General features: G+C 41.5%; 2 protein-coding genes and 1 pseudogene across 11 annotated transcripts in view; 2 read left to right on the top strand and 1 right to left on the bottom strand.

The window, feature by feature from the left end:
* Positions 1-11026, bottom strand: part of NUP58 (nucleoporin 58) — a 54996-nt gene extending 43970 nt beyond the window's left edge. For 4 of the 5 annotated variants that reach the window (XM_045588448.1, XM_045588450.1, XM_045588451.1 and 1 more), the window contains exons 1-3: positions 10689-11026; positions 4394-4536; positions 2220-2255 (exon numbers count right to left, since the gene is read on the bottom strand). In XM_045588448.1, the coding sequence (XP_045444404.1) occupies positions 2220-2255; positions 4394-4536; positions 10689-10795 (286 nt within the window). In that variant the 5' untranslated portion in view covers positions 10796-11026. The remainder of the gene's footprint in view (positions 1-2219; positions 2256-4393; positions 4537-10688) is intronic. The other variant, XM_036458789.2, reaches the window with a different exon arrangement.
* Positions 11027-13294: 2268 nt separating this feature from the next.
* Positions 13295-14322, top strand: LOC118730685 (annotated as a pseudogene).
* A 1937-nt stretch (positions 14323-16259) lies between these two features.
* The window catches only part of MTMR6 (myotubularin related protein 6), a 45946-nt gene continuing 36955 nt past the window's right edge, over positions 16260-25250 (top strand). For 3 of the 6 annotated variants that reach the window (XM_045588445.1, XM_045588444.1, XM_045588447.1), the window contains exon 1: positions 16261-16444. In XM_045588445.1, the coding sequence (XP_045444401.1) occupies positions 16421-16444 (24 nt within the window). In that variant the 5' untranslated portion in view covers positions 16261-16420. Of the gene's footprint in view, positions 16445-25250 lie in introns of all 6 variants that reach the window. The other 3 variants (XM_045588446.1, XM_036458785.2, XM_036458786.2) reach the window with 3 other exon arrangements.

Genomic DNA, 25250 nt, shown 5'->3' with positions numbered 1-25250 from the left:
GTGAATGGTCCTATTGAGTTAAGAAAAGCAAAAGAAAATTGAATCAATGAGATAATAATGAAATTCAATTTTAGTTGTACCCCTAGACCAGTATTTCCCAAAGTGTAGTACGCATACCCCCAGGGGTACGGGAAGAGTTTGGTAGGGGTATGCGTTGCACCGGAGTTTGGTGGGGATATGCACTGCACCGTGCTTAGCTGCGCCTAATTCTACGTTCTCATGAGTACGAGGGGTACTCAGCGTTTCGAAAATTATAGAAGGGGTACACATATGTCAAAAGTTTGGGAAACACTGCACAGAATTTAACCTTTCTTTTCTTAATACCCTAGCAGAAAAATGACCCATCTTCTCAAAACTATATACATGACAATTCTCTACTGCTTAAGATCCTCTTTCTTCTGGTTCCTGTGTTTGCCAGCACCCAGAATTCTTTCTACCCCAATTTTGTCCATCTCCACTTCATCTGTTCACTTAACTGATACTCCTATGGTTTACTTCCTGCTCCCTTACTTCCTAAAAGATCTCACTCACTTTCAGAATCTCAACTATAGGTACACGGTCTAAATCTACACTTACCTGAGTCTGCATTGGCTAGCCCTACCCTTATGTCCCTTTGGACCCCTATATTTCTCCCTATTAAGAAAAACTTTCCTAAACCCCCAGGGTTAATTCAGTTACTCAGGGCAGAAATCACAATCCCTTTTGACATCCCTTCTCTCCCTTCATTCTATTAGCCACAAATCCTGTCAAGTCTACTTCAGAGATATCCCAGCAATACAAGCATACTCTAAAACTTTAATTCAGGCCACCTCTCTCTCAGTAACTACCGTGTTTCCCCGAAAATAAGATCTAAGATAAGACATCCCCTGAAAATAAGGCCTAGCGCAACTTTGGGAGAAAAAATTAATTTAAGACACTGTCTTATTTTCGGGGAAACGGTAGTACAATAACTTCTTAATTTGTTTATCTGTTATCAGTCTCCTCTAGCCTATAATCTTTTCTTGGAATTACCTGTTACTCTTTTATTTATTTTTTTTTTTTAAAGAGGGATAGAGGGAGTGAGGGGCAAACAACAAAATACTCTCTCATTCCCCCTGACATAAGGTTCCATTCCCATTAGCTTTCGACTGTCTCTAAAATAGAGTCTAAAGTGTTGGCATATAATAAATCACCTTTCTTAACTGATAAAATCACGTTTCCTAAAACTGGCCCTCTTGCTCCCGAAATCTCTCCCCACCTCTGAAACCTAAACCCTCAGGAACGAAGTATTTTTCCTCCATCTAGAATGTTTCCTGTCCTTAAAATGAACTCCTACTCTTTCTCCTCTGCCTCCCTTGATGCCTTCCATGCACCTATTAGAGCATTTGTCAGAATACCTATGGGCACAGTTTATACTTGCCTATTCCCTTCACTTCACAACAGGCTGCGTGTCTTGCTAACACACTCAGCAGTTCCTGACATCAATAGCTAATGCTAAATGTTCAAGGCATTACACACAATGCCACAGAGTTAGGAAGTAGTAGCTGGAGGACCCAATTGCTTGCTCTTGTAGCCAATTGTCCAAAATTTGATGGTAAATATATATTTCTGTTGACAATAGGTTAAGTAGCAGCCAAGTGAAGGAAGTCCACTAATCTTTCATTCATTTCAATTTTTAGTTGAGGTTCCTCGATATTCTTTCATTCTTCCATTGCCTTTCCATTATTTATTGCCATACAGATTCAAGGCAGGCTATAATCCTAGTTATTCACATTCCCTTCAGCAGATAGCTATAGAAAACTAAGGGTTTGTTTTTTTTTTAGCTGGAAGGGAATCCAAAAACTTGTTATAGTCCAATTACCTAATTTTATAAATAACTAAAAGCTGCCAGATATTTTAACGACCAAAAATGGGCTCACAACTAATTAGTGGTACAACCAGGGCTTAATTCCAAGACTTCTGGCCTATACTTTGGTGATTTTTCCACTCAAATGACTCAAAAGACTGAAAAATGTATTGTGAAATGAATTTTGAAAGAAAAACTAAATCTGAATTAAAAATATTTTGATAAAAAGGTATTTTTAAAATACTCAAATACTGAAAGATTCTTTGATAAGTCAGCATCTGTGATCTGTATTCAGTTCCTTACACGCTTTCCTCTATACCCCAGCTCTGTAGGATATTAGGAAAGAGAAGAGTAAGAAACCACAGATCTAGAATCTTTCCTCAAAAGTTCTTACCCAGAGTTAATCCTGTAGTTATAACTGATGCTATTCCTGGAGACAAAAAGAGAAATAAAACGTAATCATCAGTGGAAGATGGCATTCTTTTGGTTTTTTACAAAGGCAAGACTCAAAATCGCCTTCAGGGAGTGAGAACACTGCTAATGACCAAACATATCACAATTTCTTCTTCCACCATAAGCATCTATATACACTGAGTGGCCAGATTATTATGATCTCTGAACGCATAATAATCTGGCCACTCAGTGTATATAAAAAGCCAGGATGTGGAACAACTGGTCACTATGACATCCACTGCAACCAGTGAGCTGGCCCGATAGGGAGCGGGGCCCGCAAGCCAACCTCTCATGGCTCTTCCCCCCACCCACTGATGCCTGATTGCCCCCGCCCCCCTGACCAGCCAATCACCTGCAGCCCCTACCCCCAGCCGACCTGGCCAGATCGGGCCCCAATAGGGGCAGGTCAAGTGGCCACTCTCCTGCTATCTCCTTCTCCTGACAGGCACTGCCCCAACCCACCCCGAATGGGGCCAGGCTGGCTGGACCCCACCTGTGCATGAATTCGTGCACTGGGCTCTAGTTAACTAATATAAACGCACTTCCTAGAGCACTGATTTTCACATTACAAGCTGTAAATAATTTAATTAGCAAATAAGATTTATAAAATGAAAACATTATTGCTTATAACAAAATTAAGCAAGGAATAAAAAAAAGCTCTAAGAAACAAAAACAAAAACACCCTGACAGAGCTAAGCTCACTGGCTCGTCTCATATTTACTCCTGCAGTTCTTTCATTTTTTATGTGTGGCTGTGAAAGTGTTGTAATTAATGCTGGAAGGCCTATGCAAAAGGTGGTAACAGACCAAGAGGCTCTGAGGATAGAGAATAAAGGATAAATAAGGAAACAACTTCAGTGAAACATATTTTTAGCTTATAATAATAAAATAACTGTAGTATTAAACACACTTTTTATTATTGTAATGTTCACCAGAAATCTTAACCTCTTGCCCTTTTACCACTTAAACTATTAAATTATTTAATAAATAATTTAAAATATTTCTTAAAAATGTAAATTATAGCTCTGGCTGGTATCACTCAGTTGGAGGGTCCTCCATATACCTAAAGGTTACAGGTCCAATTCTTGGTCAGGGCATATACCTGGGTTACAGGTTCAATCCCAGTTTGGAGAGGTATAGAAGGCAGCTAATCTATGCTCTCTCTCACATCAATGGCTCTCTCTCTCCCTCTCTCTCTCTAAAAAAAGATCAGTAAGTATAACCTCATGTGAGGATCTTTAAAAAATTTTTTAAAAGAATGTAAAGTATGCCGAAACCGGTTTGGCCCAGTGGATAGAGCGTCAGCCCATGGACTGAACGGTCCTGGATTAGATTCTGCACATACTCTGGCTGTGGGCACATCCCCAGTGGGGGGGTGTGTAGGAGGCAGCTGATTGATGTTTCTCTCTCATCGATGTTTCTATCTCTTTATCTCTCTCCCTTCCTCTCCGTAAAAATATCAACAAAATATATTGAAGAAAAAAAAAGAATGTAGCTGAAACCGGTTTGGCTCAATGGATAGAGCGTCGGCCTGCGGACTGAAAGGTCCCGGGTTCGATTCTGGTCAAGGGCATGTACCTTGGTTTCGGGCACATCCCAGTAGGGGGTGTGCAAGAGGCAGCTGATCGATGATTCTCTCTCATCGATGTTTCTAACTCTCTGTCCCTCTCTCTTCCTTTCTGTAAAAAATCAATAAAATATATTTTAAAAAAAGAAAAAAAAAAGAATGTAAACCATAATGTTATAGCAAAATAGGATGCTGACTGCCCCATATATGGTAATTAATGGCCAAATTGGTAAACTTGTCTTAATCTTCATTAAGGTAAAACAATGCATTCTATAATAATCTAATATAAAAATTTTAATTACTTTTATTTGCTATATTTAAAGAGATATAACTTCTTTAATCCTTCCTTATGGAAAAGTAGATCATAGCTAATGACTGGGCCTGTCATTGGCCCTTAATTCTACATCCCTATATTTCCTTTCATCTTAGGATTCACCATTTTTTAAGTCTACCATCAATGACAATACTTATAAATGGAGATTCAGTACAGACTTGAAAAAGGATAAAATCCCAAACCTACTCTCCGAAAAATGTGACAATCTTCCTTACCTGTATTTGTTCCTCCTAGAGTGAACCCAGTGGCAGGCTTCGATCCAAAGAGCCCAGTTCCAAAACCACCTGAAGGAGCAGATGTAGTTGCTGGAGTCGAGGTACTTCCAAGAGTTCCAAAATTGAGGCCCCCAGAAGGGTTGCTTATTAAGAAACAAACAAACACAAAATAAGGTCCACTAGAGCCAATACTGACTTAAGAGAAATGAAAATTAACTCTTCAAGGTGAATTTCTTGCATTTAACACTAGTGTCCTGGTATACAAATTCGTGTACAGTGGGGTCCCTCGGCCTGGCCTGCAGGATCAGGCCAACACCAGCTCTCTGACACCCCCTAGGGGGAAGGGGTCCCGGATTGCGAGAGAACGCAGGCCAGGCTGAGGAACCCCTGGCACGATTGGAGCCAGGGAGGGACATGGGAGATTGGCCAGCCAGGGAAGGATCGAGGGAGGGCTCCAGTGCGTGTCTGGCCCCTCTGGCTGTCCCGATCAGCGAAACCCCAGCAGCAAGCTAACCTACCAGTCAGAAGATCTGTCCCCTGGTAGTTAGTGCACATGATAGTGAGCAGTTGAGCCGCCTTAGCATATCATTAGCACATTATGGTTTGATTGGTTGAACACATGAGTGGACACTTAACATATTAGGCCTCCCATATAATAAAAGGCTAATATGCAAATCGACCAATGGCAGAACGACTGGTCTCCATGACATGTACTGACTACCAGGGGACAGACATTCAATTCAGAAGCAGCCCCTTGGTGATCAGTGTGCTCCCACAGGGAGAGCACCATTCAGCCAGAAGCTGGGCTCACGGGTGGTGGGCCCAGCAGCAGCAGCAGCCTCTCCAGCCTCCACGGCAGCGCTAAGGATGTCTGACTGCTGGCTTAGGCCTGCTCCCTATAGGCACCCCCCAAGGGCTCCGGACTTTGAGAGGGCGCAGGCCTGGCTGAGGGGACTTCCCCTCCCCCACCCCAGTGCACAAATTTCAGGTACCGGCATCTAGTTTATTATATAGGACTAGAGGCCCGGTGCACAAAATCCTTTCTCAAGGTGGGGGAGAGGGGTGTCCCTCAGCCCAGCCAGTGCTCTCTTGCAATCTGGGACCCCACAGGTAGTGTCCCTGGGCCTGGCCAGCAATCAGGGCCTATCAGGGCTTTCCTCCCCCAGCTGCCGGCAGCTGGCCCAGCCTCCGCCACTGCTGGCCTAGGCCTCCCCCTGCAGGGTGATGGCGCGGCCCCACCGACCAATCACATCGCACCCAAATTGGCTGGCCTGGCGCCAGTGCATGTCATAGTGTGGTCATCCAGAAGGTGGTCCGAACAGTTGTTCTGCTGTTCGGTCGATTTGCATATTATGCTTTTATTATTATAAATATCTAACGCATCTCCATACAAAAGGAACTAATAAGTTTAACCAAATTTATTTTTCAGTTATCTTTAAAAATAAATCCACACATAAAATTAATCTTTAAAAAATATAGTACCAATTATAAAGATAAGCATAATCTAGAGCAATTAAGACTTCAGATCCCAAGTAATTGTAAAAGAACCCCACATTCTTATTCTACTTTCACTAGTTTTTGTTTGAAAGTGAGCTTAAAATGGCCATAATTCCCTAGCCGGTTTGGTTCAGTGGCTAGAGCATCAGCCTGCAAACCGAAGAGTTGTTCAAGGGCACATGCCTGGGTTGTGGGCTCGATCCCCAGTGTGGGGCATGCAGGAGGCAGCCAATCAATGATTCTCTCTCATCATTGATGTTTCTATCTCTCTCCCTCTCCCTTCCCCTCTTAAATCAATAAAAATATTTTTAAAAAATAAATAAAAATGACAAGGAAATTCCTTGAATGCTGATAATTTTCCTTTTGAACTACTCCTTTACAATTCACATTACTAAACTCATTTGTCCTTTCCCAACATACCCAGAAATGGAAAAGATTATCTAAGTTGTCTTTACCATCTTTCTATTGTTACATTACCATATTTATGAGGTGGGAGTGTAGGTATCTTGCCACATAAAAAAAAATTAGTAAGAATTGGGGGTAGGGGAAGTAGGGTGACAGATAAGAATGAACCTATCCTGGCAAGAGTAAAATGCAACTCTGGCTGGTTTGGCTCAGTGGACAGAGTGTCAGCCTGTGGACTAAAGGGTCCTGGGTTTGATTCTGGTCAAGGGCACGTCAGGATTGCAGGCCACATAGCCAGAAGAGGGCATTCAGGAGGCAGCCAATCAATGATTCTCTCTCATCATTGATGTTTCCATCTCTCTCCCCCTCTCCCTTCCTTTCTGAAAACAATAAAAATATATTTTTAAAAAAGAGTAAAATGCAAAGCAAAATTACCCCTATCAAGATTGTGGCCCTAGCTGGTTTGGCTCAGTGGATAGTGTCGGCCTGCAGACTGAAGGGTCCCAGTTTCAATTGCAGTCAAGGGTACATGCCCAAGTTGCTAGATCCTCAGCACCAGGCATTAAGGAGGCAGCCTATCAATGATTCTCTCTATCTTTGATGTTTCTCCCTCTTCCCCTCTGAAATCAATTAAATATATATATGTATATATTTAAATTGTGTTCATCACAGAAATTCTCTTCAGAATTTTTGAAAGAGCAGCCAATAACAAGTGATGTGAACGAAGTTCACAGCTTTTCAACTGTTCTCAAGCCACAGATGAGGCTCTCTATAGCTGGAGAACAAATTATGAAAGCAAGCAAAAAAAAAAAGGAAAAGGAAAACCCCAAAACTTGACCACTTGATATTTCAAAAAATATGTAGGAGAGTTAACAGAGATTATAACAATTATGAAATCCCACTCATCCTACATATGTAATCCAGGCCTTTCCAAACAGACATTAATTACCATGAGGACTGAATGTCAGTTTTAAAAAACTTACAAGCCTGGGAAATTTCAATTTAAGGGGAAGGCAGTAGTGTTATGGCTGGGATCCAGTACCAGTTCCCCATTGTGCTGACATGTAGGTGATACTACTTAATCCTTTTGAGCATCTATTTCATCTGCAAAGTGGGACTAATAGTACCCTTAGGATTTTTTGTAAAATTAAGAGATCAAGCAGGACAAATTAACTTCACTCAATACAGGTTGCTATTATAGCTATCATTAGGAAAAAGTATAAATTCTACTAAGCACATATAATGCCAGCAAATCACTGGAGGGCTATTGGGAGGGAGGAGCTTAACTAAAGAGTAGAAATAAGTCTTCAACTCTGAATAGGAAAAAAAGAGGACATACACTAATTGTGTCTTAGTTTACCACTGATCTTAAAAATGATAGCAGGCTGGGGTGGGGTTGTCAGGGCAGGGCTGCAGGGCCTCACTGACAAAGCACAGATCTGTAAACACTTAAACTGAGCTTAAGAGAAACATTATAGGCATATTTTAATTTAAAAAGTTATTATGCTCCCCTTCTTCACAAGTCAGTAATATTTTTCAAAATATATTTTTATTGATTTCAGACTGAAGGGGAGAGGGAGAGATGGAAACATCAATGATGACAGAGATCCACAGACCGGCTGCCTCCTGCATGCCCCCCACTGGGGCTTGAGCCCACTGCCTGAGCAGGTACTCTTGACTGGAATTGAACCCGGGACTCTTCAGTCCCCAGGCCAACACTGAGCCAAAAAAGCTAGGGCCAATAATCCTTTCTTTACTATCTCATAAATATGCAAAAGATGTACAATGAAAATATGCATTTTAGACAATTAAAATATTTAAAATTTCTTGAAGACACAATGAAGTGCTTCATAATTAAAGTTGACAACATTACCAACGAAATACATCAAAGTAAAATGGTATTACTTTATCAATGGAGCAAAACAGAAATGTCTCTGTGGCAGAGAAATTTACATACTTTAAGAAAAACAAAAAGCTACCCCAGACCAGAACTCAACCCATTATCTGCCACTGACTCAAAAGGATGTGAGCCAAGTTGACTCCAGCAGATCAGTAATGTGATTTTAACTTCCCCAGCTTGCCTTAATGAGGACTTAATAACATAATAGTTAACATTTACTGAGCACTTAGCAAATGCCAAATATGCTACATTTTTCTACATGCTTTATCTCATTCAACAACTCTGAGGTAATTATATTCCTTTTCCAAACGCGGGAACTGAGGCTGGGAGAGGAACTTTCCCAGAGTGTTACCAAATCACCAAACGGCAGCAGGAGCAGTCAGGCCTCCAATTTAGTATTCCAATGGAGAGATGTTAGTCAGTCTTTCTATTTGTTAATTTATCCAAGCCTTTTTAAAACCGGTGTAAATCTTCCTAATTTATTACCAATAATAATACTTGATCATTCAACAGTATTTATTAAAGTCCTTATTATATTGTACATATATCAACAAATATGTATTGAGCTTCACTGTGTCTACTGGAAAAAAACAGTATGAAAAGGTCTCCACCCTCATGGAGCATCCATTCTATTGCTTGGATCAGACAATAAATAAGTCAACAAAAATACATAATGAACTGTTACAACTGTGGTAAGTGCTTTGGTACCGGGTACTATGAGGATATACACTTCATACAGACTGATGGGTCAGAAAAAACCTCTCTGGGAAACTAACCTTTTTAATCCCAAAAGTAGGCATTAGCTTGGCACGTGGGGTATGAGGTAGTAAAGGAATTAAAAACAGAGGGAACTGCCCTAAAACGGGTAAGGTTTGGCCAAGAAACTGAGAAAGGACCCAGGTTGCTAGAGCAATGTTTTTGGAACTAATTTCAGGACCCATTAGAGGGTATGAAATCAATTTAGTAGATAATATGCATTTTTAAAAAATGAAATGCATCAGAATAAGATACCCTTACTTCATATCAGTGCATCATATGAAGTAAAGGTATCTTTCTTGAAACTTTCCATTACTTGTGTTCCTAAACTGGGTGATAATATAAATACAATTTAATGGGTCTGGACCACTGAATTGGAGCAAACTAAAATAAGGAAAGATGGTCTCAGGATAAGCCTGTTGAAGAAGTTCCAAATTACTTGAGGACCATCGCAAGGTTTATTTTTACTTCATTCCAATAATAGTGAAAAACCTTGAAGGGAGGCAATGTGAATTTAAAAAAATATATCAACCTGGATACAATATAGTAAAAAGATGGACATAAAAGTAGATTTTTGAGATTTCATTGAACTAGTAATTAGGGAATGATGGGCACAGTTCTCATTTAACAAGGGAAAGGTGACTGGTTGAAAATCAGGGAGGAAACTTAAATATTTTCATAAGGATGTAAGCTTCAGGAGAGCAGGACTCTTATTTACGACCTAAAACATAGAAGTGTGTCCAATAAATATTTGTTCAAGGAATGACAACAGCTTGCAGCACTGAAAATGAAGGGAATAGAAAATAATTAAAATTACCAACTGTATTGAGTGAGAGAAAAGGAGGCATTAAGGAAAACCCCCAGATTTCTGACTTGATGTGTAGCCTGTGATCCTCCCCCCTTTGTGACTACAATGCTGAAGGTACTTTTGTCTCTTTAAATCTACAGCAATATTCTTTAAGCTTCTATGCACACGACTGGATTTAATAAACTCCACCTTTATCTTCAAAAGATTGAGTTCTAAAGATTAAGTCTGTCACCAATAAAATGATTTTTAAAGACTTTAATTGCCTCTTTCGGAACTTCCGCTAGTAAAATTTTTGTCACCGGTGTAGCAGGTTGCACAGAAATGGATGAATACATTACCTACATTTTACAATTTAATTAAGACAATGCGAGTCATTAAAACACAACATCCTCACTTATGCTCATTTGCGTACTGCTCAAGTTATGCTGTAAGAAGTAAAACAAAAACAACAGGACAGCAAGAGTCCCATGAGGCACCAAGACTTGAAAACTCGTTAACTACAAACTCATCAAAGCTCTACGATGTCTAAAACCGCATATCCCGAAACAAATTCATTACCAGGGAGCAACTTTTGTCCTTATATTTTTCTAAAACTCCACAATAAGCTATATTTCATTCATTCGTACAACATTCGCTCTGTGCCTACGACTGACAAACTGCTAGGGCCTTGCAGCCAGCCAGACCTCACTAGTAGGAACAATGTCCGAACCATCGTGGGTGCTGGGCCCCCACGACACAGAAGCCGTCCACCCTCCCCGCACGGAGTGCTCGGCCAGGGCGGCGAGCGGGGAGCCCACGAAGCCGGCGCGGGGCAGTTGTTTCTCTCCAGGCCGACGACCGAGAAAGCCAGCGGGAGTCAAGACGGGCGGGATAACCCCACGGGAACGTCCAGGGAAAACCTGGCCAGGAAGGTGAGGAAGCGCGGTTACCTGGACGCCCCAGTTCCGAAGGAGAACCCGCCGCCGGTGCCAGTCCCGCCGGCGGCTACGGTGGTGGAACCCAGCGTGCCGGTCCCGAAGGAGAACCCCGTAGACATGGCTGCCCCGGCTCAGCGCCTTCAGGACGCGGAAAGGAGTCTCGGGTGCTCCTCTCGCATCAAAGCCGAAGCGGGTCGGGGAGCATAGCTTCCCGCCTCGGCCGGGACCTGGCGGGAACCTCACACTCCAGCGGCGGGGAAGCGAGGCGGAGGCGGGCGGAACCAGCACGCAGGAGGCGTCCCAGCCCGCGGCGCGCACACAGCCCGCCGGAAGCCAGCGCGGCGCGCAGGGAACTCTGGGTGGGGCGGGGGCGGTGTGCCGCGCAAAGCACCCTGGGCCTGGGGTTGGGTCCCCGCCTACTCCCAGAGTCCAAACAAATCCACGCGATTTCTCTTCCGGTTTCATTTCGGCCACCAGGCTGACGTTGTCTGTATTCCAGCGCAGTTGTATCTTCGTTAATGCTATGTCCTTGCTTACATCCTAAAAGGAAGCGCAGAATCCCAGAGTTGGGAGGGCCCTATTGACCATGTCTATCCTCCCCCTTACACGAAAGAGGGTGATTTTAGTCTTTTGCTGCCTGCCATCCTCTGAAAAACGAGGAGGTATATGCTTCCTAACAGTTTGGCAATCAATCAATAATAATTCACTCATCGGTTCAACGACGTGAGCACCACCTTTGTGCTCCAGGGCGCGCGGGGCCCGCGGCTGCGGCCCCGGAGGAAACTAGGAGAGCATCCTTTGGTAGGCGGGGTGGCTGGCCCTGTGCGAGGTGCTGAGCAAACAACTGGACCGGCCTTCCGAATGGCAGCGGATGTGAAGTCTAAACAGTCTCCGCATTTCCTGCTCAGAGTGCGGGACCTGGGGCAGAGCGCGGGTTCCGTCCCTCCCGGACGGCGACCTCACGGCTTTGCGGCTCTCCGGTGCCACTACTATCACTAGAGGAACTGCAAAAGAAAGGCATTTAAAAAATTACAGAAAAACAGTATATAATATGAGATTTAGGTGTTCCGTGAGCAGCCCTGAAACATAAGAAAAAAATGGGATGTAAGGAAGAGATTCCCCTCTAGAGAAAGGATCATGAAAGGGTTCCTGGCTGCAGGGCCTTTTAGGTGCTGCCATCATAACATGGGTCTTTATTTTTCTGTTGGGCATTGTTTCAGTACTCCTCCCGTAAATGCGATTTTTTTTCCTTGCAATAAAATTTATCCATAAGCAACCACCAAATTTGCTCTCCTAAAACAGAATTCTCACCACAACATTGCCTTAATAAAAAAAAAACTCAGTGATTCTATTCTGGCTCTTGCTAACCTTATATCTCATAACTCCCCTTAATGCAGTACTTTCTCCTGCACTGAGCTTGGACATTGCCACCTGCTATGGACTGAATTGTGTCCCTCCAAAATTCATTCATTTCAGAGTACTTTAAATTATGCTGCAGTAACTCCCAAAATTCCACAGAGTGGAGCACTGCAGAGATGGCAACTGGAATGTTTGGTGAACGGTATTACAATCTGCCACATACCATGCACCAAGTTTAAAACTGGTTCCCAGATAGCTTCTGTGTGTCTTATTAACAAAAAAAAAAAAAAAAAAAGAAAACACTTTACATCTTATGTTTTACAGAAATAAAACTCCAATGAAAGCAGTTTCTATGAAAGCCCAGTTTTTTGGTTATTAAATTTTAAAACTTGCCGAAACCGGTTTGGCTCAATGGATAGAGTGTTGGCTTGGGGACTGAAGGGTCCTGGGTTCGATTCTGATCAAGGGCATGTACCTTGGTTGAGGGCATATCTCCAGTAGGGGGTGTGCAAGAGGCAGCTGATCGATGACTCTCATCGATATTTCTCTCAATCTCTCTCCCTCCCTCTCTGTACAAAATCAATAAAATATATTTTTTTTTAAAAACTTGACAGTAAAATAATCATACAATCTTTATGCCTAAAACCTATCCAACCAGGCAAAACCATGAAGCACATAATATGATCACTTTAGTACATTATACAGTGCTTTCAGTTAAGAACAAATATTTTGTCCTTCACTCAGCCTCCCCAAATGAGCACAGCCTGATTTGGATAAATTTACTGGCATGATCAGTCCTGCAGAATTAGAATGAGTTTCAGCAGATATCCAGACATCTCTGGGGATACTAGAATGCATTCTGCTTAACACACACATATACACAACCAGTATTTATTGAGAATTTATTGAGGCCAGCCACTATGCCTAAGTATTTCTGTTCCATTATTTCATTTAACCAACACAAATAACTCAATGGAGGAGATAAGAAGTACTACTACCACCGGTATTTACAGATAAGAAAACCAACAGTTAGGAGTGGCCGATTACCCAGTGCCCAGCAAAATGTGAAATGACAAAGTGCCACCGTAGTTTCAGATGCAGTTGCTGTCACATCCTTGTTGGTGAAGGATTGCCACATTCCCCAGGCTGAGACAGGCGGTAAGCAGTCACAGAAGCATGAGGCTCCTTGACAACCCCACCAGGCCCCCAGGTTGAAGTCGTTGGATTCTTTGCCATCTCTGATCTGTGTGCCCCTAGGAGCAGAGGCCATGAGCAGGTACACCAGCTCCGTGAACCCAGCATCTTCCTCTACCTGACCGTGGTGCTGTTGGCCATTGGCATGTTCTTCACCGCCTGGTTCTTCATGTATGAGGTCACGTCCACCAAGTACACTCTGGACATCTACAAGGAGTTCCTCATTTCCTTGGTGGCCTCACTCTCCATGGGCTTTAGGGTCTTCTTTCTGCTGCTCAGGGTTGGCACCCACGTATGAGCTTCCACAGGCTCCAACCAGGCAGCTGCACTGAATCCCTGCTTTTTTTTTTTTTTTTTTTTTTTAACCCCACAAAAAAGTAATTTTATTTTAAGAATAATAACCATTTTTAACTAATGCAAGTTAGTTTGTAAGTTATATTGTGACTACCTATGTATGAATGACTTAAATAGGGACTTTCCCCCTCTTTGTAAATTGGATCTACATTTTTACAGTAAAAATCAAGAACAAAAAACAAAAATAGGAAAAGCTCAAGCTGACCCTAGAATAATTTTCACCATGAGTTGAATTAAAAAGTTTTTCCCCCCTAAATATCCCAAATAAAGAAGGAGGCTTTTTTTTTTGTTTGTTTGTTTTTTACTATAAAATTGACAGCAGTAATTGCCATCCTTGGGTAGATTTTCCCCCCCAACTATGGCTATCAGAATAAAAGTTTAAAATATGGTCAAATATCAGATAAGAATTTCAACCACCCTGTGTCTAACCATATTTAAATGTAATTATATTTTTTCAATATTTTATTAACAACAAAGTCATATTATGATAGCAAGACATATTAGCATATTTATAATTTTACCCTCTGTGACCAGCCCACAACTTGCAGGCTTCCTCATTTGAACAATCTTTTGTTTAACTCTAAGTACCTTCCCATTGCTAACAACACCACTGACCCCAATGTCAGGCAACATTATCTACTCAGTAATTTGCACCAGTAGCCTCATTGTATTTCATTTAGCAGGAATCCCTGCTTTTGTAAATTAATTTTTTTTTACTGTTGCTGGAGGTGTCTCTCCTGCTGTTCACAATAAAGGATGATGTGTGACAAAAAAAAGAAGAAAAAGAAAGAAAGAAGAAAACCAACAGTTAGAGAAATTAAGTAACTGTACTAAATTCATACAGCTAGTAAGTGACAGAAATGAGATTTGACTTCAGATAGTTTTGATTCCAAAAATAATTCTGATTATAGTCTTGATCTTCTGCAATAATATACCTAAAAATAAAAGTTGAGAAATATAATCAAGTGAAATGTCCTTGATCTTTTAATGATTTATGTATTTGAGAAGCACCCAGATTAGGAAATATGATTGCTTTTATAATATTCCGTTAGCTGGTAAACAGTAAACATAATTCTAAAAGCACCAACATTTAGAATATAAAATGTTTTCTCACACGACAATCATGGCATTAAACATCTCGTGCATTTTTTTAAAATATATATATTTTATTGATTTTTAACAGAGAGGAAGGGAGAGAGATAGAGAGCTAGAAACGTCGATGAGAGAGAAACATCGGCCAGCTGCCTCTTGCACACCCCCCACTGGGGATGTGCCCGCAACCAATGTACATGCCCTTGACCGGAATCAAACCTGGGACCTTTCAGTCCGCAGTCCGATGCTCTACCACTGAGCCAAACTGGTTTCGGCATCTCGTGCATTTTGTAGGGAAATTAAGTAGATTTAAAAGTTTTTGTCTTGATTGAGAAAGAGAAACATCTATTTGTTGTTTCATTTATTTATGTATCCATTGATTGCTTCCTTTATGTGCCTTGACTGGAGATAGAACCCGCAACCATGGCATATATGGGGACAATACTCTAACCAACTGAGTTACAGGGACAGGGCCCAAGTGTTGTTGTTTTAAGAGAAAAAGTATTTATTTCTCAATACCCCTATTGCTTTTTTTCTTTATTGATAAAAGTATTTCGTATGTGTCCTTATCCCCCCATTGCCCTCGCCACACTCATGCCCTCACCCCATGGTTTTTTAAACAGTGTAAAAATAAATATTAAATATTAGGAAGAAATGAATGCAAATCTTATGCCTCAAAGCTTTGGAATGTTAAAACAGGGCAAATTAACTTTGTGACTGGGCATAATGCAACATTGCATCTCAAACAAGAAAGCAGATGTTATTTTTACTGACTGATGGCTACCAGACTGAAAATTGAAAACGTTGTTTAGAATTAGTCTCACTATATTAGCTTATTGCACTAATAGATGTGCCTTCCTTCCATTAATATAATTGTTTCCTTTATCTTTCTCATAAATATCCCTTGCCTTTGTCTCCTAATTATTACACTAATTCAGGTTTCTCCCTGAATCAGTGCTTCCTGGATAGCTATTCCTTTTCAGACCTCAAGTAAATATTTGTCGCCTCTCACTTTGGCTTTTTATATTTATGTTATTTCAGAATATGGGGGGGGGGGGGCGGGGATTGATGTTTCAAATAAGGCTAAATTAAGTATATCTGATTATTTCCTTAGATTAGATTCTTATGAGTAGAATTGCAGCTCCAAGTGAAGAGAAGGCATTGACATTTGGTGCTGTCCGCTGGTAGGGTGATGGACTTCAGGGACAACTGCCCTTCTAGCCCACCGAATTCTCTTTTCACAGCATGTTCTCAGGATTCCTTTTTATTTTTATTTATTTATTTATTTATTTATTTATTTATTTATTTATTTATTTATTTATTTATTTATTTAAAAATAAAGGATTCCTTCTTAAGAGCAGAGTCCTCTGGGGACCCCCTCCACAGCCAGCTCTGCGGTTCCTCTGCCAGCTTCCCAGCAGAGGGCCGCCTTCCGTCAGGCGGCTGAGCCCTCCACCGGCAGGGGGCACTGTGGCACGTGCGGCGGCCGCAGAGGACGCTCTCCTCCGCAAGCGCTCCGTTAGCCCCGCCCACGCCCCCGGCCGCGGTTTGGGGAAGTGTTTCTAGGAGACGGGCTGGCCGGCTGCGCCTGCGCGGCGGGCGGGCTCGGCGGGGGCGGGCTGCGGGCCTCGGCGCTCCCCAGCTGAACTGGTTCCCGCTGGGTCCGGGTCGCCGCCGCCTCCGCCCAGCTTCTCTCGCCTCATGGTGCGCCTGTGAGGCGGCCCACAGGCCCACGCCCCCCCGGCATGGAGCACATCCGTACGACCAAGGTAGTGGGCGCGGGAGGTCCGTTGACCACCGGCCGGGTCTGACGGGGGGACGCGGGAGGACGGAGGGGAAGAGGCGGAGGAGGTGGGGAGCTCGGTTGGCCTGACGCGGGCTGAGGGCCGGCCGGGCGGGGTCGGGTGGGCCTGGCCCCCCGCCCGTGGGTCCCGGCCGGGCTGTCGGGGAGGGGCAGGGGAAGTCTGGGCCCGGGGGGCTGGGTGGAGGCCTCCTGCGCCCGCGGGGGCACAGTCTCGCTTGTCAGTCCAGTTGAGGTGAGATGATTTGGGGTTCAGTCCCCTGAAATTGGTCGCCGCTCTCTCAGCATTTCTTGGCAAAATTGGGGCTGTGTTAGCTGCGAGGCTCTCGCCGCCGAGCCCCGGAAGCCGGTGGGTCTAAAAGGAACATTTTGGTGTGTGAGCTCTTCCTCGTTCACGGGCGAGTGTCTCGTGTCTCCCCGACCCCCGATGCCAGTTTTGGAGAAGCGGCTGAGGTCAGCACTGGGCCCCGCCCCGCTCTCTGCCTCCGTGTCCAGTCATTTAAACTTGGTGTTTCCGTCTCCGTGTCCCAACTTCAGTGTCTTCAGAGTCAATAACTCCACGGAGGAGTTACGGAGAAGGGGAAAATATTACTCCATATTTTAAAGTGTCTGATGGAATTGTTGTGCAGCATAGCTTATTAAACCCCATGCTTAATTTTCGTGTGTAAATGGCATTTTGGGGGCCTTTCACAAACACGTATTCTTCTGATTCCGTTACAAATGTTAAAACCGAAGGAAATGACATAAAAACATTACCAAATTATCTTACTTAGACTTAACTTTGGGAGGGAGAAAATATAGAGATCAGAAGAACTGAACAACTTGATTTTAAGATCTCTGGGAAGAGGACGGCTTACTGTGAAACGTAATTGTCCCCATTTTGCTGAAACCAGTTAACTGCTGCGCATCCTTTTGGCAGAAATACATCATCTTCCTTTGTTCACTGGAGAATTTGAGATGTCATTAAAATGTTTGACAAACCTTTTAAAGGTGTACAAGGACTTTTATTAGAACTTGATTTTAACATTGCCTATACCATCCTCCTATACAATAAAACGCTAATCTGCAAATTGTCCCCTCTACTGAGTTTATCAGGGGGCAGATGGCAGCCCCTCCACCCTATTAGGGACAGGTGGCCCCACCCTCCCAGCAGCTCCTCCCACTCCAGTGGGGGACAGGGCCAGCCAGCCAACCTCCTGCTAAATTCCCTGGCCTGTTTGGAGCTGCTGGCTGGATCCCATCTGTGCACAAATTCATGCACCTGCCTCTAGTATCTAATAAAATTGAAAATCTAAAAACTAACTCCCTTTAAATATATATATTTTTAAGAGACCAAAGATAAAGGAACTAAACGAACTAAGCAAACTAGAATTCAAGTGGCTGGCACTTAAAATTTGAAAATAGAGGAGTAAGTAAATAACCAAACTAGGAGATGGCGTAGAGGTGGAAAGGACTAGAGTAGGCATCAGATCAGGTTCTTGCCCGGGTTTCAGGGTTCCAGACATTTATTAGATGTATCTGTGTGCACATGACTTCCTTCTGTACCAGGTTGAACCTCATCTTTGCATCTTTCATAAGGCTTGCTACAGCACACAATAACAAAACAATAGATGCCAAAACCGGTTTGGTTCAGTGGCTAAGAGTCATCCTGCGGATTGAAAGATCCCTGGTTCAATTCTGGTCAAGGGCATGTATTATACCTTGATTGCGGGCACATTCCCAGTAGGGGGTGTGCAGGAGGCAGCTGGTCGATGTTTCTAACTCTCTATCCCTCTTCCTTCCTCTCTGTAAAAAAAAATTTTTTTTTTAATCAATAAAATATACTTAAAAAACAAAACAAAACAATAGGTGATTTGTAAGAGTGAACAGAAAGTTGGAAAATCTAGGACCCCTTTTAAGACCTTTGCTTTAAATTAAATTGCTGATTTTAAGACCTTCTGCTTTAAATTAATGATGAATGTATATATTAGTTTTTATTTGTATAGTTGTAACTCTTTGTTGTTTATTGCTGTTGACTTTCACTTGCTCTAGTGTTCCTCTTTACCAGTTGATGGTCTTTAATTTTCTGACTTAGTCTTACATCTTCCCAATGGGTCCATGCTGGTGGTTTAGTTAAGGTCCTTTTATGACTTTTTTAAGGACTGAAAGGCTTCTGACTAATTTTCTATTAAAATTACTCTTCAAGTGTGCTCCTTTATTACTTTGGGTTATTTTTCTAGCATTGGACAAGTTCTAAGTACCATCTAGTAATCTTAAGTGGCTGTATGTGGGCTGCAATTAAACATATTTGCTGGGTACTTGTTTTGTGCCAGGCACTGTACAGACACTAGGTATACAAGAGTGAGCAGAAAAGACATGGACCTCATCATGCATTCTGATCATTGTTGGATGGAGTATTATAGTTTTTTAAATTATAATTATAAGAATTATAAGAATAACTTTATAAGTTATAAAGATATATTCGAACATAGCCAACTTTTTGTTTCTATTATGCATAGCCTTCACATAGTTAATTTGCTGCAGAAATAATTGTATTTCAAGCTAAAAATGAATTGCTTTAAGTTTATTTAGCTGTTTTGAACTCAATGAAGTTTAATCAATATGAGTATGATCAAGAATTGACTATGGAATATTACTATATAACTAGTGATTTTTAAAAATATATATTTTATTGATTTTTTTATAGAGAGAAAGAGAGAGGGATAGAGAGTTAGAAACATCGATGAGAGAGAATCATCGATCAGCTGCCTCTGGCACACCCCCTTACTGAGGATGCCTGCAACCAAGGTACATGCCCTTGACCGGAATCGAACTTGGGACCTTTCAGTCCGCAGGCCAATGCTCTATCCACTGAGCCAAATCAGTTTTGGCAAGTGATTCTATGTTATTCAGACAGCTTTAAGCTGACCCTTGAACAAGGCAGGGGTAAGGGTGCTGACCCCTGTGCAGTTGAAAATCTGTTTATAATTTTTGACTCCTCCAAAACTTAAGTATCCAAGGGGGATTGATTCTAGGCACCTTCCCACATTGCACCCCTAAGATATAACAATCTGTGAATATAAAATGGCATAAATCAGTACATACAGTTGGCTCTCTGCATATGTGACCTCCCAAACCATGGATTGAAAACAGTGCATGTGTTTATTGAAAGAAAAAAATAAAATCCATTCCCAGCTGGTGTGGCTCAGTGGTTGAGCATCCACCTATGAACTAGGAGGTCACAGTTTGATTCCAGGCCAGAGCACATGCCCACGTTGCAGGCTCGATCCCCCATGTGGTTCATGCAGGAGGTAGCCAATCAATGATATTTCTATCTCTTCCTCTCTGAAATCAATAAAAATTTTTTTAAAAAATCCATGTAAAAGTGGACCCACACAGTTCAAACCCATGTTGTTCAAGAGGCAACTGTATTAAAAAAGTAGTAATTATATGCCAATATAGCCAATTATACACTATCATGTCACAATATATACACTATCACAAATAAGGTAATTTATACAAAATTATCACTAATCTTGCCCTAGTCAGTTTGGCTTATTGGATAGAGTGTTGGCCTGTGGGCCAAAAGGTCCCAGGTTTGATTCCGGTCAAGGGCACATACCTCGATTGCAGGTTTCTTTCTGGCCTGGACCCTGGTTCTCTCTGTCTTTCTCTCTCTCTCTTTTACTCCCCCTAAAAATCAATGGAGAAATATCCTTGGGTGAGGATTAACAACAACAAAACAAAACAAAAAATTACTAATCTCTTAAAAATAACACCACCAATTTGGTACATTATTTCCATTTACAAATGAGGAAATAGGTTTACAGAGTGGAAATAATCTGCCCAATTAGCTCAGGAGGTGTAGAGTGAAGATTTAAACCAAGGTTTGTCTAACTTCAAAGACTATGTAGTGTCTTTTCCATTGCCTCTAGTCTTAATCTAGTTGTAAAAATGAATTAATATATTTTTTGAACTATTATTTAATTTTTATTGCATATTAAGCTGGTTAATAAAAATTTGATCATTTCTAATAGCAAGTAATCTGTAAAAGCATTTTACTTTAAGGATTAATACTTTTTTATATTATCAATACATTATTTAAAATAGCTATTCCATGGTTAAACTGGTTTTGAAAAGTGTTCTATCATGTACAAATACAATGACTGCTACCCAAATTTTATTTGTTTTTTGTTGTAATGTTTTTCTAGTGTCTCTTTAAAATGTAGAGAAAGTTACAGTTCAATACACACAGGCAATGGAGTCATAACAAAAATTTTAAGTCATTTCCCCACTCCTTTATGCAAGATATAAAGAAGCTTTTCTAGCTTATACCTCTATTCTGTCAAAAGAAATCTGATAGATTTTTTTTCAATCAAAAACTATTATTCTCTTATGAACAGAATGATTAAGAGTGTGGCCTCCTATTAAATATAAAAGTCATTTGTGAGGGTTTTACTTCATGTTTAAGCAAAAAATGAAATTAAGGTGGTCATGAGCTCAGGTGTCAGATATATAGTTGTTTACCTAGTTTTTTTTTTTTAATATATTTTATTGATTTTTTTACAGAGCGGAAGGGAGAGAGATAGAGAGTAGAAACATCGACCAGCTGCCTCCTGCACACCCCCTACTGGGGATGTGCCTGCAACCAATGTACATGCCCTTGACCGGAATCGAACCTGGGACTCTTCCGTCCGCAGACTGACGCTCTATCCACTGAGCTAAATTGGTTTTGGCTGACATTATCTCTTGAATAAACTTCCAAATCCTAGCTAAGATTTAAGGCACTATAACAGTCATTGCTGGATTACCTAAAGGTAAAAACAAGCAAAATGTGTTAATATTAATTCAGAAATAAATCCTAAGAATAATTATAAGAGCTGAAATGATTACTTGACATCTATCTATCTATCAATCATCTATATAAAAGCCTAAGCAACCATTAACGACTGAACAACCAAACCACTGGTCGACCAGTCACTATGATGTGCACTGACCACCAGGGGGCAGACACTCAACATAGAGCTGCCCCCTGGTGGTCAGTGCGCTCCCACAGCCAACCTCCCATGGCCCCTACCCCTGGCCGGCTGACTGATATCCCGCTGTCCATCCTCCCTGCCAGTTGGCCCCCCCATTGGCCCTGATCACCAGCCAGGCTCAGGGACCCCACCCGTGCACAAATTCATGCATCGGCCCTCTAGTAAGTAAATAATATTTTTATGGTACTGTTTGTTGTATTGCTTATGGTCATCATTTTGTTTTGTTTTTGCTTACTAACCAGAAATTTATCAGATAAAGTGTTTTAGGTGACTATTAATTAAATGGCTTTCTAGTTCTGAAATTCAGAAATATATCATTCTGTTTTGGTCACATTTGGTTTAACTGAATGGCATCAGTAAAGATGTCAAGTCCAAATTTGAAATTCTAAAAGAGCATTTCCAGTCTATACTTATGAACATTGTAGCTACTGCCTGTCACTTTGAGTGCTAATTTTGCTATAATGAGATAGTTTTGCCAAGAAACAATGACAAATATGCAGAGACAATTTTTTAAGCAATCCTCTTTTCCTGCCAGGCTCCAGTCCTTTGGCTAGCATCATGTGTTGATGTTGAAATTTGTGCTGTTTGTGAATGGAACTTTACAGAATGAAAAGGAAGAATGCTTTCCTAACTTCTGTATGTAAGATTACTTCCTAGAGTTTGTTAAAGAATGGAATACCCCATGAAAATCTGACCCCATTAGGGGTCAAATTAAGTTATTCCAAAGTTATGCCTGATTTGTCTTAGATGGCTATCCCTTTTTGTCATTAGACTATGAGATCATACATGTATGTACACAAATATATATTACCTGTTACAAAGTGAAGGAAATGTAAAACTAAGAACGTATGAAGAATAAGGAGAACATTATATTGTTTTGTCTTTGAAATATGAGCCAAAAGATTTTGAGGAACATCTGAATGTTTTCCCCAGAAAATAATAATTGTGTTTTAAAATAAAATAGTGTCATTTTGAATCTTACTAATATTATCCCAATGTACAGGTGAGAAAATAAATTAGCAGAGATTAAGTGAAATAACTTCTCTTGATTCAACAGCTAGCTCTATTAAAGAAAAGGTGGAGCTGGAGACTTAAGTCCTGGTCTTTATGATACCAATCATGTTTTTGTAAGCATTACACTCTCCTGCCTCAGAGAGTAATTATCTACCGTATTCAAGAGATTTGAATAGTGAGGTAGATCAGTGTGAGTCAGAATGGGAAAGGAGAGGATAGATGAGAGCAACTTGGATGGTAGGATTTTTTTTTTTTAATAGGTAGCTGATTATGAATGTCTAGAGTTAGGGAAAAGGTCTGGTCCAGATAAATAGATTTGGAAGGTGTCAGTGTTTAGGTAATCAATGAAATTTCCTATTGTGATGAGTGTTAAGGCTAGAGCCCTGGGAATACTTTAAATGGGGTAATCACTGGAAGAAGGGCCAGGCAGAGTATTTGGGATACATGGGAAGTGGTGAATCACCAATGGGAAGAGAACAGGGAACAGTCTTTCCTATCTAATTTCCTTCTTTGCTTCTTCCTCTGCTCTCCACTTACTTGCCCCCTTCTCTTCTGCTCCCTCCTCTGGCTCTTTCCTCTTCCAGGGACTGTTCTAGGTACTGGGGAAATGGTGGTGAATAAATCAGACAAAAATACCTGCCCTTATTTTCTAGTTGGGGAAGATAGAACAATAAACAAAATTAATAAATCAAATATACATGTAATATGGTAAATGGTGGTAAATGCTGTGGAGACTGCCAGGATAGGGTGGGGGAGGACAGTTGTAAATATAGTAGTTAGAGACATCCTTATAGATAGAGATTGTGATGCTTGAGTACAGACCTGAAAGTGGTGAGGGAGTGAGCCACCTTAACATGGATGGAAGAGGTATCATGAAGCAGCAGGTATATATTCACAAATTGGCTAAGTCTTTAGTTTGAAATTTGTGTGCTGATGATCTTAGCAAAGAAAAAGATTCTATTTTTTTTTTATTTAAAAAAAGTATTTTAGGATTTGCAGGAAAGAACCAAATAATCAGTATATTTTCTCAGAAATTATCTTTTTTTCCCCCTCTAGAACTTTAGTTTAAATATTAACTAAATGTTTTGGGATAATTTCAGATTAATTTTATTATGTCACATCTATATAGAGATTTCCATATTGAAGCAGTCATATAATGGTTTTTTTATATGTTTTTTTTATTTGAATATAATTTTGCATTTACTAAGATATGAATAATCCACAAGGTGTTAAGGTCAGGATGGACTTTTTTTTTCTACAAAAATAAGTATTTAAATTTAAATTTATTTGAACAGGTGCTTTTTTAAGTAAAAATATTTCTCTGGCCGAAACCGGTTTGGCTCAGTGGATACTGCATCAGCCTGTGGACTCAGGGGTCCCGGATTTGATTCCAGTCAGGGGCATGTAACTTAGTTGTGGGCACATCCCCATTGGGGGGTGTGCAGGAGGCAGTTGATCAATGTTTCTCTCTCATTAATGTTTCTAACTCTCTATCCCTCTCCCTTCCTCTCTGTAAAAAAATCAATAAAATATATATATATTTTAAAAATCTCTGAAATTAAATTTCCTGTGGGAGAACTAATAGCCTTTTAAATGGTAGTTATTGATTATTTCAGAAATCATAATTTCAAAATGAGGAGTCTTTTTTCCCTTCAATTTTAGTAAGGGGAATCAAAATACAGGGTGGGTCAAAAGTAAGTTTACAATTGTTTGTATGGAAATGGCACAATAATTAATAAATCCTACGTAATAAAAGAACAACATGCAAATTAACCATCACTCTGCTACACCCACAAGCCACACCCACCATCCAGAGCTAGTATGCAAATAAACCCAACCAAGATGGCCACAGCCACAGAGCTCAAGAGGGAGGCTTGGGTTTCCTAGGCAATAGAGGAAGCCAAGCTTTCCGCCTGCCCTTGCTGGCCTAAGCCTCCACTCAAGGCTACAAAGCTTCAATTATAGAAGATAAACAAATCCAAACAGAAATGCCAGCAGCCATGGAGCTGGAAAGAGTGGGAGGCTAGGGTTGCCCCTGGCAATAGAAAAAACAAAGCTTTCTGCACAACCTGGTGGGCCCAGGCTTTCATTCCAGGCTACAAAGTTTTAATTATAAAAGATACATGAATCCAACAAAAATGGCTGCCGGCCATGAAGCGAGCAGGAGGCTTGGCTCCGCTCCAGGCTACAAAATTTCAACTGTAGAAGATAAATTCCAGATACCAGGGCCTCCTCTTGGGTCGCCAGGGGGCGTGGCTGGCCTGCAAAACACCACAGGCCCCTCGCTCAGGCTGCCCCATGCCCCTAGGGAACCCCCACCCTGATCCAGGACACCCTTCAGGGCAAACCAGCTGGCCCCCACCCATGCACCAGGCCTCTATCCTATTTAATAAAAGAGGAATATGCAGATTGACCATCCAACACAATATGCTGTCCCCATGTGGACAAAAATCCTGCCCCTTTGTGGACACAGATGTCCACCACAAGATGCCAGCAGGGGGGGCAGTTGAGAGGGACCAGGCCTGCAAGGGAGGGCAGTTGGAAGCAGTTAACCCTGCAGGGGAGGGCAGTTAGTGGTGACCAGGCCGGCAGGAGGGAAGTTGGGGGCAAACAGGCTGGCAGGGGAGCAGTTAGACATCAATCAGGCTGGCATGGGAGTGGTTAGGGGGTGATCAGGCTGGCTGGCAGAAGCAGTTAGGGGCAATCAGGAAGGCAGGCAGGTGAGCAGTTGGGAGCCAGCAG

The sequence above is a fragment of the Pipistrellus kuhlii genome, unplaced genomic scaffold (assembly GCF_014108245.1).
Source record: "Pipistrellus kuhlii isolate mPipKuh1 unplaced genomic scaffold, mPipKuh1.p scaffold_m20_p_3, whole genome shotgun sequence".
Classification (NCBI taxonomy): Eukaryota; Metazoa; Chordata; class Mammalia; order Chiroptera; family Vespertilionidae; genus Pipistrellus; species Pipistrellus kuhlii.
Note: the sequence above shows the minus strand (reverse complement) of the source record. Positions and strands in the feature narration are given on the sequence as shown.